Below are 15,260 nucleotides of genomic sequence, written 5' to 3' on the forward strand. Positions count from 1 at the left end.
CTGCCACCTCCTCAAAACCCTGAGATACAATCCCAGGGATGTCTCGAGTTGTGGGACTGTAGTGAAGCAGTTATTGCAGTGCTCTTTTCCCTCTGGCTAGGTTAGGGAGGAAGGGGAGAAAACCAGTTTATCTGCCTTGGTTTGACAGTGACAATTGGTTGGCAGAATAAATCAATATTTACAGGTTGGAGGAGCTGAAGTTGGAAACGATTTCCCGAGGTTTGGAGCGTGTTGAGTTCTGGCTCAGCCCTCGATCTCCTGAAGCCTCCGGGAGGGGAATGCTCACCTGAGGCAGGGATGGAGGCGATGGGTGGTACCTGGAGTCAGGAGGTGCCTGAATGCGGTGCTGAGGAGGTGACAAATCCGCTGTGTGGTTCCTGTCACAGACAGAGAGAGCCTCATGGAGAGGGAGACATCAACATCCCCGGGACTGGGGCGGGAAACGGAGGTTAGACATCCAGAAAAAAACCAAAACCAAACCAACCAACCCAAAATAAAACCCGCAATAAAACAAAGCCCCACAACCCTCACAATGCTGTAGCAGCAGCAGCAGCGGGGATTTATTCGCATCCCCCCGGTACCCGCTGGGAGCCCGACCCGCCGGCGGTTCTGGGTTTGCCGGGCACCGCTCGCCCCCCTCAGGCTTGAGGTGAATTCACAGGGAGCTGGAGCCTCCCGCCAGCCCCCGGGAGGTGACAGGATCCGAGCCGCCTTCTCCTCACGGGGCTCTCGGGTTGGAGGGAGCAGCGCGGGCGGGAAGCGGCTCCCACACCCCTGAGGTAACGCGCTGCCCACCCCCGGTTACCTCCCCCGCCCAGCGCCGGTTTACACCGCGGTCAGACCTGGCTGAGGTACCGTCCCTCAGGAAGGAGCGAGCGCGCTGTGACAAACTGCAGCAGTTTGGGTTTTGGGGGAAAAAACGAGGGTTTGGGGTCAGCCTGGAGAGGGGGGGAGCTGAGTGAGGGCTGAGGCGAGGAGGGGGCGGGGCCTGACGCAGGGGGCGGGGCTTGGAACTAAGGGCGGGGTTTATGGTGAGGGGCGTGGCTTGAGTGAAGGGGCGTGGTTTGGTAGTACCGTGCGGTGACTCTGACGTCGTTGGTGTGCGACGGCGTCATTTCCGCGCAGGGTTCCGTGAGGGGGGGTGTGCGGTACCTGACCGGGCCCCGCTGGGCCCTCTCGGGGTCTCCCCGAGTCTCTCGGGGTCTTTCCGTGTTTCTTGAGGTCTCCTCGGTCCGCGATCAGTGTCCCGGCCCTTTCTGCCCCGGCTGCCTCCTCTCCGGTCTCCTCCGCCGCCATGGAAGCCGCCGCCCTGCCCATCCGCCGGCAGCGCCGGGCCCTGGTGGAGGCGGTGAAGGAGCGGCCCTTCCTCATCGTCACCGGCGAGACCGGCAGCGGGAAGAGCACGCAGCTGCCCAAGTACCTCTTCGAGGCAGGTAACGGCCGGGAAGGGAGGGAGGGAGGCAGGGAGGGAGGGAAGGAGGGAGGGAGGGAAACCCCTGAGAGCCCCTTCGGCTCTGCGGCCTCGGCCCCGACGGACACCGGTAACGCCCCTGTCCCCTCCGCGGGGACGCGGGGTCGGTGTGTGCGGTGCCGCTGAGGCTGCGGTGAGAGGAAGCGGCTGGGTTCACCCTCCGGAACTGGAAAACCCTTCCCGGGTGTGTCTGACACGGGGACGTGAGTGTGAAGTGTCCCCGAGCAGCACAACTCAGCGCCCCTTTTCTCCCCGTCTCTCCCACAGGCCTCGCCGAGCAAGGGGCCATCGGTGTCACCCAGCCCCGGCGCGTTGCCACCATCTCGGTGGCCCAGCGGGTGGCCGAGGAGCTGGGCTGTTCCCTGGGGACTGTGGTCGGGTACCAGGTCCGATTCGATGACTGCACCAGCGAGGTGGGGCTCTGAGGGGTCTGTCCCCTCCTCAGGGGGTTGCAAGGTCACAGGGTGTGTGCAGCTCCCGGGGCTGTGGCCCTGCCTTGGGGCTGTTCCTGGGGCTTGAGCTGTAGCCGTGGGGAGCTGTAGCCGTGGGGAGCTGTAGCCGTGGGGGAGCTGTAGCCGTGGGGAGCTGTAGCCGTGGGGGAGCTGTAGCCGTGGGGAGCTGTAGCCGTGGGGGAGCTGTAGCCGTGGGGGAGCTGTAGCTGTGGGGAGCTGTAGCTGTGGGGGAGCTGTAGCTGTGGGGAGCTGTAGCTGTGGGGGAGCTGTAGCCGTGGGGAGCTGTAGCTGTAGCCGTGGGGGAGCTGTAGCCGTGGGGGAGCTGTAGCCGTGGGGGAGCTGTAGCCGGGGGGGAGCTGTAGCCGTGGGGGAGCTGTAGCCGTGGGGGAGCTGTAGCCGTGGGGGAGCTGTAGCCGTGGGGAGCTGTAGCTGTGGGGAGCTGTAGCCGTGGGGAGCTGGAGCCGTGGGGGAGCTGGAGCCGTGGGGGAGCTGTAGCTGTGGAGAGCTGTAGCCGTGGGGAGCTGGAGCCGTGGGGGAGCTGGAGCCGTGGGGGAGCTGGAGCCGTGGGGGAGCTGGAGCCGTGGGGGAGCTGGAGCCGTGGGGGAGCTGGAGCCGTGGGGGAGCTGGAGCCGTGGGGGAGCTGGAGCCGTGGGGGAGCTGGAGCCGTGGGGGAGCTGGAGCTGTAGCTGTGTGCACCATGTAACTCATTTGGTGGGGGGTTTTGAACACTTTGTGAGAGAAGCCCAGGAAACCCCCTGTGGTGTGGGGTGTGAGCACCTCAGAGTGTGTGCTCTGGGCTCTGTATGAAGTGTTTTGCAGTTCTTTGAACTAAAAACCCCGTTTTCTGGTGAAATGTTGCAGGACACTGCTATCAGGTACATGACAGATGGCTGCTTGCTGAGGCAGATCCTGTCAGACCCCCTTCTCAGCAGGTACAGTGTCATCATCCTGGATGAAGCCCACGAGAGGAGCCTCAGCACTGTGAGTGTCACCCTCTGCCTGCCCTCTGGGGTCACTGCTTCTCCTTTCCTCAGGGCTGCACACACCTCCCTGTCACTTCTGCACAGCTGAGCCTCCAGGGGTGCATTTGATCCTCTTTGCTGTCCATGGAGTTGCTGCTTTGGGTTTTTCCATGCCTGAAAATCAAGTGCAGCTGTGATCCTCTTGGAATTGTTGTAGCTGTGGTGTTTGAAAGCAGCAGAAAAACCTTGTCTGGCTTTTGGATACTTTCCCAAGGAGTTTGGATACTTTTCCAGGAGTTTGAAGCCAGCACAATGAACACTAATTTCTAGAATCCTAATGTTTAAAAAAAACACACACAAACAAACCCCTGAAACCTCTCTCTCACTCCCAGGCCCAACATTTCTCAGGGTGTGTGTGTGGCTGTGCAAGGAGATTACAGCTTGTGGGATCCTGGCAGTGTCTGGACTGACCTGAGCACCACAAGCTATCAGAGGTCACTCTGACCCTGCTGGGGCAAGCAAGATGAGCCTGGAGGGAGTCACCCAGCCCTCCAGTTGTGTTTGCTGGGTGTCAGACAACCTCCCAGTCCAGCAAACAACCTCCCAGTCCAGCAAACAACCTCCCAGTCCAGCTGGGGAAAAGGGAGGAGGCCTTTCTGAACCCCCCTCTGCTCTCAAGCATCTGAGGGTATTGCAAGTAGTGGAGCTGGAGGGATGGGAGGAGTTCCTGCTCCATCACCTGTGTCTGACTAAAAAAAAAACAGATTTTTTGACCCCAGGCACTGCAGAATAAACCAAATTTCCTGGAGGCTTAAAAATAAAGAGTGCAGCCAAGGAGGGTGCACACTCAGGTGCTGGGCAGAGGTGATTGATGACTTGGAAATGAGTCCTGAGGTAACTCCTTGCAAAGAGCCTGAGCATGAGAGCATCAAAATGAAAACCAAAGGATTTGAAGTGAAAGGGGTTGTATTTATGTGCTGCTTATGAGCTGATTAAAAATTAATTCAGTTCCAGAAACCAATTAGCTTGTTCAGTGTGTGATTAGACCCCGAAGATGCAATTTTCTGTCTTCTCTCTACCAGTGGGATAAAATGAGCCCATCCCAAGTTTTTTCAGGCACTTGTAAGCAAGCTGTGGAACTGATGGAAGTTGTTTCTCTTTTCCTATCAGGATATTTTATTTGGTTTGCTGAAGAAACTCTTTCTACAGAAGAAACCCCCAGAGAGGAAGACAGCCATGAAGGTGGTGGTGATGTCAGCCACCCTGGAGGTGGAGAAGCTCTCAGAGTTCTTTGGACACTGTTCAGTGCTGCACATCCCAGGAAGAAGTTACCCTGTGAAGGAGATATTCTGCAACCTGCTCAGCCCCAGGGATGTGCAGAGCTCTGCCTATGTCACAGAGGTCTGGCCTGGTTTGTGTTCTCTGGGGTTGTCACCTGGGAAAGGCACAAGAATTTCCTGCTGTGGCATTGTGCTCTTCCCAGCTCTGCAGGATAGAGGGAAGAATTAGTTAGCACTAGGAGTTTTAGAAGGAGAAAGGGAGGTTTCCAGCTGTCACTGGGTTGTCTGTTGTTTGTTTCAGGCTGTGAAAGTGGCTCTGGATATCCACTTAAATGAACCAGAAGGTGACATCTTGGTTTTCCTGACAGGTGAGAATTTTTGCCTTTTAACAAGTGCTGCTTATTCCAGGGCAAGCACAGCATTGCCAGCAAAACCACATCCTTCAAGGACTGCAGTTTGTCCCAGGGCAGTGAGAAAAGAGGAGAAAGTTGCAGGTGCATGCACAGAGTCCTGTTAAAGTGGTATTTTCAGAGCCTGCTCAGGTCCATCCTGTGAGATCAGACAGGAAAATACTGACTGAAAAATCTTCATTTTCTCTTTTCTTCCCCTGCTACATTTATTCTGCTTGTACTCTCCATGTGTTTTATTTTGTTGTTAATTCAGGAAGGGACAATTTCTTTAACTGCAAAGCCCTACAGCAGTTTATGGGCCAGGCATTCACTTTTTTCCACTTTTTTTTTAAGGAAAAGCCTTGGTGGGAGGCACTGGATGGCACCTCCTGAGTAACTCGTAACTTCTCTCTTGCTGTGGTGTTGGTGACTCTGTAACATTGGCAGAACAGTTTTGTTTAAAGATGTTGGAAGCTGGGAAGGCAGCTTGGTAGCTAAATAGTTGACTCAAAGTGCTTTTGTATGATTTTTAGGTCAAATTGAGATAGAAAAAGCTTGTGACTTGCTTTTCAAGAAAGCCGAATCGATCGATTACCGGTACGAAGTGCAGGATCGCTCTGTGGAGGGGCTCCTCATCTTACCACTCTATGGGTCCATGTCAACAGGTAAGAGCAGATAATGTCACTTGGAACTTTAATGATATGGATGTTAACTTCTAGAGCTGTTACAAACAGTGTCCTGCTCCAATATTTATTCCTCTTGTGGTTGGACACAATGACGAGGAGGTGCGGAAGCTCAGCGCTGTCGTGCAGCAGATGGTGTGACTGCCTGCCTGTTGTTTTAGACCAACAGAAAAGAATATTTTTGCCAGCTCCCACGGGCATCAGGAAATGTGTGGTGTCCACAAACATTGCTGCAACATCTCTGACGATTGAAGGAGTCAGGTATCATTTCCCATCCTTCTTAAAAGCTGTAGCAAAGGGAATAATTCAGAAGGTTGTGCTAGATTTGGTAAAACGAGTCTCCTTTCCACTACTCTACCTGCCCAGTAATTACCTGGTGCTTTTTTGTGTGTGTGTAGTGAGTAAAAAATATACAAGCCCTGATTCTATTGTGTAGTTTTACAGATGACAATATTACTGGACCCTGATTTGAAATCAGATCTCAGCTCCATTAATTGAACACAGTCTCCACTATCTGTGTCAGACTGCAGCTGTCCAGCTGACACTGTTGGCAGTGGTTGTAGGGTCAGTGTGTTCTTGCTTTGGTGATCTGCAGGTGGCAGTTACCTCTCTGTCTGCTGAGGTCTCTGTTGTTTTCTCCTCTCTTTTCTCCTCTCCTTTTTTTCAGATACGTAGTGGACAGTGGATTTGTGAAGCAGTTGAATCACAACCCCCGGGTTGGCCTGGACATCCTGGAGGTGGTTCCCATTTCAAAGTAAGTTTTAAATAGGTCATGTGCGTGGTGTTTCTGAGAGCTGCTCTGAGGATCCTGTGTGTCTGTTGATCTTGAAAAAGGGAGGAAGGAGCAGCTTTGAGGCTCTGGAATTAAAAGCCAATTTGTTCGCCGCTAAGTAGAAAGTTGAGGACAGAAAACTTCTCATAAGTTTACAGGCATTAGGAAGGAATTGACAATGTATTGTTTGTAGTCAGGAGAGGCTCACATGTTGTCTTGTGTCTGCTGAATACAACAGCCTGATTCAGAGGAGGTTCAAGAAATCTTCTCTTGCACACAAGTGCTGCTTCATTCTGCCCACTCTTGTTTAGCTGGAGCTCTCAGTTGCTGCTGCATGGTATCCTGTATCTCCCACCTACAAGAGTAGAAATTGCTGTTATTTATCACATTACAGTGTGCTTCTTGGGATAACAACAGAAGAGATTAAGAGTTTGCATGATTTTTTTTTTTCCCCTGTCTTTCTGTTTGGGCAGGAGTGAAGCAAGGCAGCGAGCTGGCCGAGCTGGCAGGACAGCATCTGGGAAGAGCTATCAGCTCTACAACAAAGAGTTCTGGGAGCAATGCATGCCTGATCACACAGTGCCAGAGATCAAGAGAACCAGTCTGACATCTGTGATCCTGACCTTGAAGTGCCTTTCTGTTCATGATGTCATCAGGTAACCTCTGTGGAAGGGGAGGATTATAATTTTTTTTTTCTGGAGTCTCAGCAGCACAGACACCAACAGCAGGAGACAGGATTAGGTCCTCAGCCAACTGTGGCACTTCAGTACAATCAGATTTTCTGCTGTTCTCTCTCTCCTCTGCCAGACTGGATCTTGAGCTCAAGTTCAGTTGGAGATTTTTCCAAAACTAGCTCCTTATACTGATATTAATATCCCAAAAGTCTCATCTCCAGAGAGCTGTTTAATTTTAGGATCATACATGTATAGAAAACACAGTTCATAGATGTATAGAAAATACAGTTCAACAGCCATGCTGGGATTTGTCATCATAATTATTCATCTGGAGGCTGTACATGTAGTAAGAGCCATACACTGATGAAGTTTATGTGCACTTTGGTCAGAAACCTGTGTTGGATGGTTACAGAAGAATTTTAGTAACTGTGAAAACAAAGTTATGCTGAGTGAACAGTAGATTTTTTTTTTTTCTTCATTTTTAACTGTAGATTTCCCTACTTGGATCCCCCTGAAGAAAGGCACATTTTAGAAGCTCTCAAGGAACTTTACCAGTGTGGGGCTATTGACAGGTAAAAAATAAAGGGGTGTGGTTACTGCAAGAATTAAAAAATCTGATGGTCTGAGTGATGTTGATGAGTTGTTCCTGGGGACTGAAGGACTTCCCCCAGCAGTAGAATGTTTCCTCATTAGATGAGGAAGTTAACTACTGTATTTTAATATACTCTGTGCAAAATTAGGGTTGGAGCATGGCTTAGAAGTTGAAGCAGGGATTAATTTCTCCACATTGTCCTGGAGTTCCTGAGTGACCTCAGACAAATTACGTCAGCTCTGTGTTCCCCACAGCAGATCCCAGACTGTTGTGACAAAGCTGCTTAGGCATTAGCTCTGAGGCCCATCCAAGAACTCAAGACAAGGAAACAAGATCTTATCCTAAGCTTCCAGGAATTCTTCTTGAAGTAGAAAAAAATAAGGAAGGAATCTTAAGCATCTGATCCATTTGCAGAGCTGGCCTTGCCTGACATGGAGCAGGCACAAGCAGATGTTCTGCTGCTGGTGACACTTGCTTGATGTCTCCAGCACCTACCAGGGCACACCCAGACTGCAGTGTTCCCCTTTCCAGGGGAAATGCTTCAGTCATTCTCTTTATCATTTGATAGAGGGGCTGACACTCTGTGTGTATGTTCCAGTTTACATTTAAATCCAGTTTTGTTGAATCATCTATTTGAATTTTTTTTTTCCTGGGATCAGGAGAGGCCACGTGACAAGGCTGGGTGAATTCCTGGTGCAGTTTCCTCTCCCTCCCAACCTCACCTGTGCTGTCATAAAAGCTGCTTCTCTGGACTGTGAAGATCTGCTGCTTCCCATAGCAGCCATGTTATCTGTGGAAAATGTCTTCATTCGTCCAGGTAGGAAACCCCTCAGCCCAAAGCAGCCTTGGCTGGGTGGGAATTCAGCTTGGACAAGGGACATCCCAGGCAGTGGGAAAGCTGCTTTACCTGGAGACCTTTTCTTCAGTTTCCTTTTTTTTTTTTCTCTCAGTAGTTTGCTGTGTTAACAGTTTGCAGTGTTCCTTACAGAGGGATCTCGAGGTTCCAGAGTGGGAACTGATTCTGAATTTTGAGCACCATGAGCACAAGTCCTTACTTGACAGTAAGGATTCCCCTGCTGGAGAGCAAGCTGCTCTCCTCAATTGTGCCCAACACTAGTGGGAGACTTAAGGAATTACCTTAAACAAGGACTTTAAATAAATGTTTTAATGTGAGGGAGATTCCTTAAGTGCAGTGTCTCACTCCTGGAGTGCACTGCAGCACATCTGTGGGGAAGGCTGTTTAGATGAGGACAAATCTCCAGTGGCACTTTGCCCCTCTGCTTCAACAGCTTTCTGTGGTCCTGGAGTCAGGGCAGAGTGCATGCAAGGAACTGGACAAAAGGCTTCAAAACAACATGGAACTGGGTGGTGTTTGGCTCAAGGCTGTGAGCTGTAAAGCAACATCTGGGGAAGAGAGTGGATTGCTGAGAGATTATCATGGGAAAATGGTAGAGGAGAGAAAAAAAGGAAAACCCACCAAAAAAACCAAAGCACACCACAGCAGATGTTTTGCTGTTGGTCTAACTACAGATAACCAGAGAATGGAGATGGCCTCTGGTTTGGCTTTTCTGTTCAATTTAACCAAAGAGATGTTTTAAGTTACTGTGAGAAGCTCCACTTGTCACTGCCCCCATTTCTAGAGTTTTTCTAAATGGGAAATGTAGTTTTGCTCTGCTTCCAAGCTGGCCCCTCTCACTAGTGCTAAACCCAGTCTCCCATGTCCTGTTTCCCATCTCCTTTTCTGCCCCCCCCTCTAGACTTGACATATAACTCAGTCACTGTGGAGACCTTTGTCCTTTCCAGTCACTCATTGGCTTTTCTCCAGTTATCTCTGTACTCTATTAACTGTGCTCATTAGTGCTACAGCTAAAGACACTGCTGACAGGACTGATAGCCTGGATTCTGCTCTGGGCTCTTTCCCACTCCCACAAACGTGCAGTTTGCTTTCCCACCCTCCCCCTGGCCGTGTGCCCTTGTTATCTCTTCAGCTCCTTGATGCAAACATGTTTGTTGCTCTTCAGCAGCCCCCTGAGTTAGGACACAGAGTTCTGGGTGGTTTCTCACATGCAACATGTGCACAGAGAGTTCTCCTTGTCTCACCACTCTCACTTGGGATGGCCACAAATTCAGACATTATCTGGCAGCAATGCCACCCCTCTCTCTGTGCAGGGCAATAGGTTGTGCTGGGGAAGAAATGCTTTGGGTATTTAAAACTTGAAATAACACTTTGGAAATGTTGCTTTTGCCTAGCACATTCCTAGCATGTAGTGAAGGTGAATTTTTATTGTTTTAAGACCTCCATTACTGTGGCACCTGAGAACAAGCACAAAAGCTGAGTTAAACAAATGAGATGGAGTGGTTTCTACAGTCTTGGGTTTTTTCCTCCCAGGGCAAAACTTTCACTTGATCCCTGTGAGCTGTTTGTTCAGCATTGCTGTTCCATGTCTGCATGAGAGCTGAGTGTGAAAGAGGAATGGGCAGAAAGTGTCTGAGAGATCAGAAGTCTCCCTCTCCAGTGCTGTCTGATGAGATTAATCACAGATTTAATAGCATCTCCATGTTGGTGTTCAGCAGGAGTGGAAGGGGAAGAACTGTAATTGCAGCTGTGGAGGAGAGACATCTAAAAATAATATGAATAAAGACACAAGACTGTAAAACACACCTTGGAAAGTTGCTATTAAAAAAATAAGTAGGGGTGATAAATAAAAATAGCTTGCTTGAAGTGAGATGTAACTTAATTCCTCAGGTGATCCTCAGAAGCAAAAGGAGGCTGAACTTCAACACCAGGAGCTTTCCTCACAAGTGGGAGGATGCAATGACTTTGCAACCCTCTTAAACATCTTTGAACAATGCAAAGCAAGGTATAAAACCATTCCTTACAGTCACTGATTTGGCACTGCTCATAACTCCCAGCTGCTGGTGGGTTTTCAATCCATTGTGTGTATAGATATGGATGTGCTGATGCCTAATTGCAGATTTAGTCCTTGTTGTGATGTGTGATTTCTATCAAGACATGGATTATTTAAACTAACAAAGTATCTGCCTGTGTAGGTTGCCCTCTTTGTACGACCACAACAAAAAATAGAAGCAACTTTTCTGCCCTCAGCTTACAAAGGGCTTCTTCATAACACAAGTATTTCTGTTCTCAGCAAATCTCCTTCAGCTTGGTGCCAGAAACACTGGATCCACTGGAGAGCTTTAAAATCTGCTTTTAGTGTGGAAAAACAACTTCGGGAAATAATCAATAAACTGAAACAGGTAAAAAAAATCCAGTTTGTGTTTATGATTGAGTTATGGAAATTTATATTTAAGACATGTACTGGGCTGCTGAGCCTTTGCCAGATGGCTGCTGCTTTACTCCAGTAGAATCTAATCCAATTAAATGTTTATTACAGCATGCTGGCTGTAGCTTGTGTAACTGACAGGTAGGATGGTGGTAACAAGCAAATAGGGGTTTTTCCTCCTTTCCTCATGATTTCTGTAGGGTGAGAAACCCAGAGTTTAAAATCCATGGGATGCAGAGGATGTAGCCACTGATTCTTGAGCCAAGATCCTGATTCACATTGGTTTTTCATTACACAGCTCCCAGACTTCCCTAAAGAGACATTTGAAGGCTCCAGAACTGAAATTCTGAGAAGATGTCTGTGTGCAGGATACTTCATCAATGTAGCTAGGAGGTAAGTAATAAAGTTTGGAGAATTATTTAAAGATTTAGTTGGCTATAGAAGCAGAACAGTAAGACCATGGATTGCTGCAAGTAGCAGCTGGAGCTGAAGGGGCTGTTTCTGCCCAGGGCTGAAGCCTGGTGGGACTTTTGTCTCTCATTCCATTCCTAGGAAAGCTGCTCAGTTTTTCTAGATGTGAAATGAACTTGCAAGCTGATGAGTAGCTCCAGATATTAAACTAAAGGGCTTGGAAATACTGGCTGTCAAAGACTTCAATCCCAAACCCTCTTTATTTTTGTGTTTTTATTTCTGCAGTGTTACTAGACATGTATTTTATTCCTCATTGTTTTTTACAGCTTAATTCTGTAAGGATCTACCCCTGCTTGTATATTTGAATGTTTCCTTCTATGTTGCTGTTGGTTTCCTTATTTAATGTTGCTGTCTAATTACAGCAATATATGTTTCATTATTTTTCTGTTGTGTTTTTTTTTCCACAAACCTTTCAGAGCTGCAGCCAGGACATTCTGCACAATGGATGGACATGGCAGCATAGTCTATATCCATCCTTCATCTACAGTAAGTTAAATTCTGTTATTAAAGTAGCAAAGGATCTATAAAGGGAGTAAGGGGCAGATCCCTGTAAACTCTTCCTCCTCTGATCTGACCCTTATGGCCAGGAGAAACACTGTTTCATTTAGGGAGAGGCCTCACTTCAAATTTGGTAAATGTTTGGCTTATGAAACAAGTGTGTGACACAGAGAGAGGTTTCTCTCTGGCTCTTTGGATATCCTGGAAATCCTAAGCAATTCATTCTGCCTGTTTCCCTGTCTGAAAACAGGGAAATACCAGCTTTGTGACATTCCTGAGTCCAAGCAGGAAGATATTCCAATGGAGAGTGCTCTAGAAAGCAAAAACTCTTTTTAATTGGTTCTGAAATAATTGTTTTCTTTCCAGCTACATAACCAGGAGACTCTCCTGGAGTGGATCATCTTCCATGATGTCACAGTGACATCCAAGATCTACGTCCGGACGGTGTGTCCTGTGCGCTATGAGTGGGTCAAGGATTTGTTGCCCAGGTTGCATCAAATTGATGCCTATGAACTCAGCAGTGTGGCCCGGGAAGAAGTCACTGAAGAGGAAATTACCAAGTGGAAACATAAAGAGGAGCTTAGAAGGCAGCATGGTGAGCACATCACAACTCTGCATCTATAACCTAGGTGGTTCCCTTGCTTGTCGTGGACGTGTGCCTGAATATTATGTCACTGAGTGCATTCTGGAGCTGTGGGTGTAGCTCTGGGTGTACTTCAGGTGTTTGATACGTGCTTAACAGACTTGATGTGTGGAGGTCCAGCTGTTTTCTTGTCTTCCTACAGGGAAAAAAGGCAAAGGGGGGGAAAAAACCCTAAACCCGCACAACAAAAAGAGCAACTGGAAAAAAAGGCACCAAACCAACCCCACATTTGGGTGAATGTCTCACTCTGACAATCAGTTTAGTGCCATATGGTTAAATAAAGTCAGATTAATTAAAACTGGTGCCTGTAGCTGATCTGGCTGCTTGACATTCTTAGGATTCTCCTGTCAGCAGGTTTCATAAAGCAGCTGAGTGCTCAGCTGGGCCTCTTCACTCCTGAGCTGACCCTTCCAAACCATTAATTCAATAGTTCAGGCACTGGCAATATAGATTCTCTTCAGTTTGCTTAACACAAAAAGTGTGGACTCTAGAGCTCAGACCAGCATCTCTTTCTGTCCTGCATTATTGTACAAAACTGCCATTTTAAGTGATAAAAGCTCAAATTGGGTTTGGTTATAAATTTGCTGGGAAGGATGTTTGCATTATGGGATAACACAGAGGAGCCCCAAGGAGCTGAGGTTTGTTCTTTGTCTCCCTTCACTTTTTGATTTCACCAGGCAACAACTGTAAATTAATTTGAGATTAATATTGACCTTACAAAACTATGTGTTTCTTGGAGCTTCATAAAAATAGGTGTCTGAACAGCTCACAAAGGCTTAATTAGTGCCCAGTGGAAGGGAAGGCTGCAGCATGAGCTGAATTATTTGGCTCCAACACAGAATAATAGCAAATAGTTTAAGAGAGTTATTAAAGCTCCTTCTTCATATCAAAAAATCTGGTGTCCAGAGCCCTAAGAGCAGCCTGGAGTGGCTGCTTCATCCAAACAGTACTTAGGCTCTCAGTCTTTGAATTTTTTTTTAATTCAAATTTTTATTTCAAATTGAAAATATTTCCTGCTTTTCTTTGCTTCTGGGAGCAGCATTCTAAGGGCTCAGCTCAGTGGGAAAATGTGCATTTTGAATAGTGTCTGCTCTGGTGTATTGACTTTTCTCACTCCTTTATCTGTTTGTTTTCCTCCCTCTTTCTCCTACCTCCAGAAATGTTAAGGATAGTTTATTCTAAGTGGTTTTTTTTCCTGCTCCCAGTGCCTAAACATGAGTTTGAGATATGTAGTTTAGTGAAGAACTGAAAACACAAGTATCTGTTACAATAAAAAGCAAGATAGACATTTGGGGACAAGAAGAGCCCAGCTGCAAGTATTGACATGGGACTTAAGGCCTGATAATTTTTTTTAATTTCTTTTTTATTCTTTCCCTGCTGTGGCACAATCTGTCCTCTCTGGAAGGCATTCAAATGACTGACTGGGACTCAAAAAACATTTGAGATTCTGCTGGGGTTTTTTTTTTTTTGGGTATTTTACAAAAAGGAGTAATTTTAATGCTGGCTTGTTGGGTTGTTTTTTGTTACTAAGAGTGTATTTCCCTCTCTCCTCTTCCCCCAGAAGGAGTCCCAGACACCTCTGCAAAGAAGATGGAGAGAAGGAATGATGATAAATCAATACTGGATGCCCGAGCTCGCTATCTGGAGAGAAAACAGCAAAGAGCACAGGGTTTAAATGGCCCAGAGAAAGAAATGGGGTAATATTCCTGTCTGCTTTGCTCCTTCTGTGAGGAAAGGCAGTTTGTTCTGGTTCTGTTTGCAAAGTTACTGACTGGAATGAAAGCAAACTTCTGCTTTGTGTAGTCTGAGTGCCAAGGTGTACAAATGGAACCTTCCTCTGCTGCATCCAGCAAGGAGATGTCACCAAACTGAGGTTTGTTGCTACCTGAGACAGGCAACAACTGAGTGACCTCAAATGTGGGTGAAGACCTGATCCTCTGGTGCCAGTTCTGTGGCATTCAGATGACAGAGAAAGGTCTGGGTGGCCTTAGTGCCATTAAAGTATTTCTTCAAGGCTTGTTTTTTCATTTTTTTTTTTAAGAGGAGTAAAACTGTCACTTTTTATGTATTTTACTTCATGTGGTTGTGGCTGCATAATCTTACTCTCCCACTACTCAGGGGAATGTGTAGGAGGTGCTTTTTTAATGGTGGAACCATCAGGGTCCAAGTTCAGAAAGACATTTCCCACATGTTCCAGGCTGCTGTTCCCACTCTGGATTGTGCTGTACCATGTACAGTGATGGTTCTGGGTGAAGATGTCTTTTGTATGCAAAGTATTTTATAAATGTTCTCACATTCTTGCTAACAGTGCATATTTTTTTGCCAGGGATGACTTAGCACTGTGTGTTTTCCAGTTGGCAAAAATAACCCCCCAGCAGTCAATCCAGTGCTCAGCCAAGCAGTCCCTCAGCAGGTCTCCTGCCTACTGGGCTGTTTTTCCAAATTTGGTGACTGTTATTTTTAAAATGTATAAATTTCTGTCTGAAGAATGAGTTTCAGATGTGTAGGAAGAATACATGAGACTTTTTTTTCCCCTCAAGTGTGTAAAAAGCATTTGTGGCCATGGAGTTTCTTCTCAATAAAGAGGAAATCTTCTGACACATCTTGCAGTGCTCCTAAAATACTGCAGTGCTCTTTTTTTTTTTTTTTTTTTTTGCTACCTTTTCACTTTCAGCAGGTAACATTTTGTGTAAGACAATTTTCCAAAAACCAGGAAGCTCCTGCTGTCACATTTTATGCCTGGTTTTTTGCACTGTGTGTCACCTTCAGCTGCTTTTCAGGTACCTTGTTCAGTGATGGAGTAGGACATGTCAGCACTTGGTGTAAAACATGAAACATTCCACCTGGAATGGTTGTAAACTGGTAGTAAACTCTCAAAAAAAAACCCCAAACCCAACCCTTGGGGTTCTCTGGTGGGGAATAGGATAATATTACTCATCCTAAAGAAGGGATCTGATCACTCTCCCTGAACTTGCTGAGAGGCAGAAGCTGAGGAAGGATCAGAGAATCATAGAATTGGCTGGGTTGGAAGGGACCTCAGAGATCATCAAGTCCAACCCTTGATCCACTCCCCCCGTGGTTCCCAGCCC

At 47.4% G+C, this 15,260-nt stretch overlaps 1 protein-coding gene across 3 annotated transcripts; it reads left to right on the forward strand.

The window, feature by feature from the left end:
- The first annotated feature begins 1,120 nt into the window (after positions 1 to 1,120).
- DHX40 (DEAH-box helicase 40) lies at positions 1,121 to 14,803 on the forward strand. 3 transcript variants are annotated; one of them, XM_030462525.1, is made up of 17 exons: positions 1,121 to 1,433; positions 1,739 to 1,884; positions 2,785 to 2,904; positions 4,056 to 4,286; positions 4,467 to 4,533; positions 5,088 to 5,219; positions 5,399 to 5,498; positions 5,905 to 5,991; positions 6,483 to 6,665; positions 7,175 to 7,255; positions 7,935 to 8,092; positions 10,022 to 10,136; positions 10,425 to 10,533; positions 10,858 to 10,952; positions 11,447 to 11,516; positions 11,895 to 12,123; positions 13,733 to 14,803. In XM_030462525.1, exons 1-17 carry the CDS (start codon positions 1,295 to 1,297, stop codon positions 13,870 to 13,872), a joined length of 2,202 nt encoding a protein of 733 aa, XP_030318385.1. In that variant the 5' UTR covers positions 1,121 to 1,294; the 3' UTR covers positions 13,873 to 14,803. The 3 variants fall into 3 exon arrangements, with proteins under 3 accessions (XP_030318385.1, XP_030318386.1, XP_030318388.1); XM_030462526.1 differs by having other exon boundaries at positions 1,200 to 1,433; positions 13,736 to 14,803; XM_030462528.1 differs by lacking the exon at positions 7,175 to 7,255 and having other exon boundaries at positions 1,200 to 1,433.
- The last annotated feature ends 457 nt before the right edge of the window (positions 14,804 to 15,260 follow it).

Source organism: Calypte anna, chromosome 19, assembly GCF_003957555.1.
Source record: "Calypte anna isolate BGI_N300 chromosome 19, bCalAnn1_v1.p, whole genome shotgun sequence".
Lineage (NCBI taxonomy): Eukaryota > Metazoa > Chordata > Aves > Apodiformes > Trochilidae > Calypte > Calypte anna.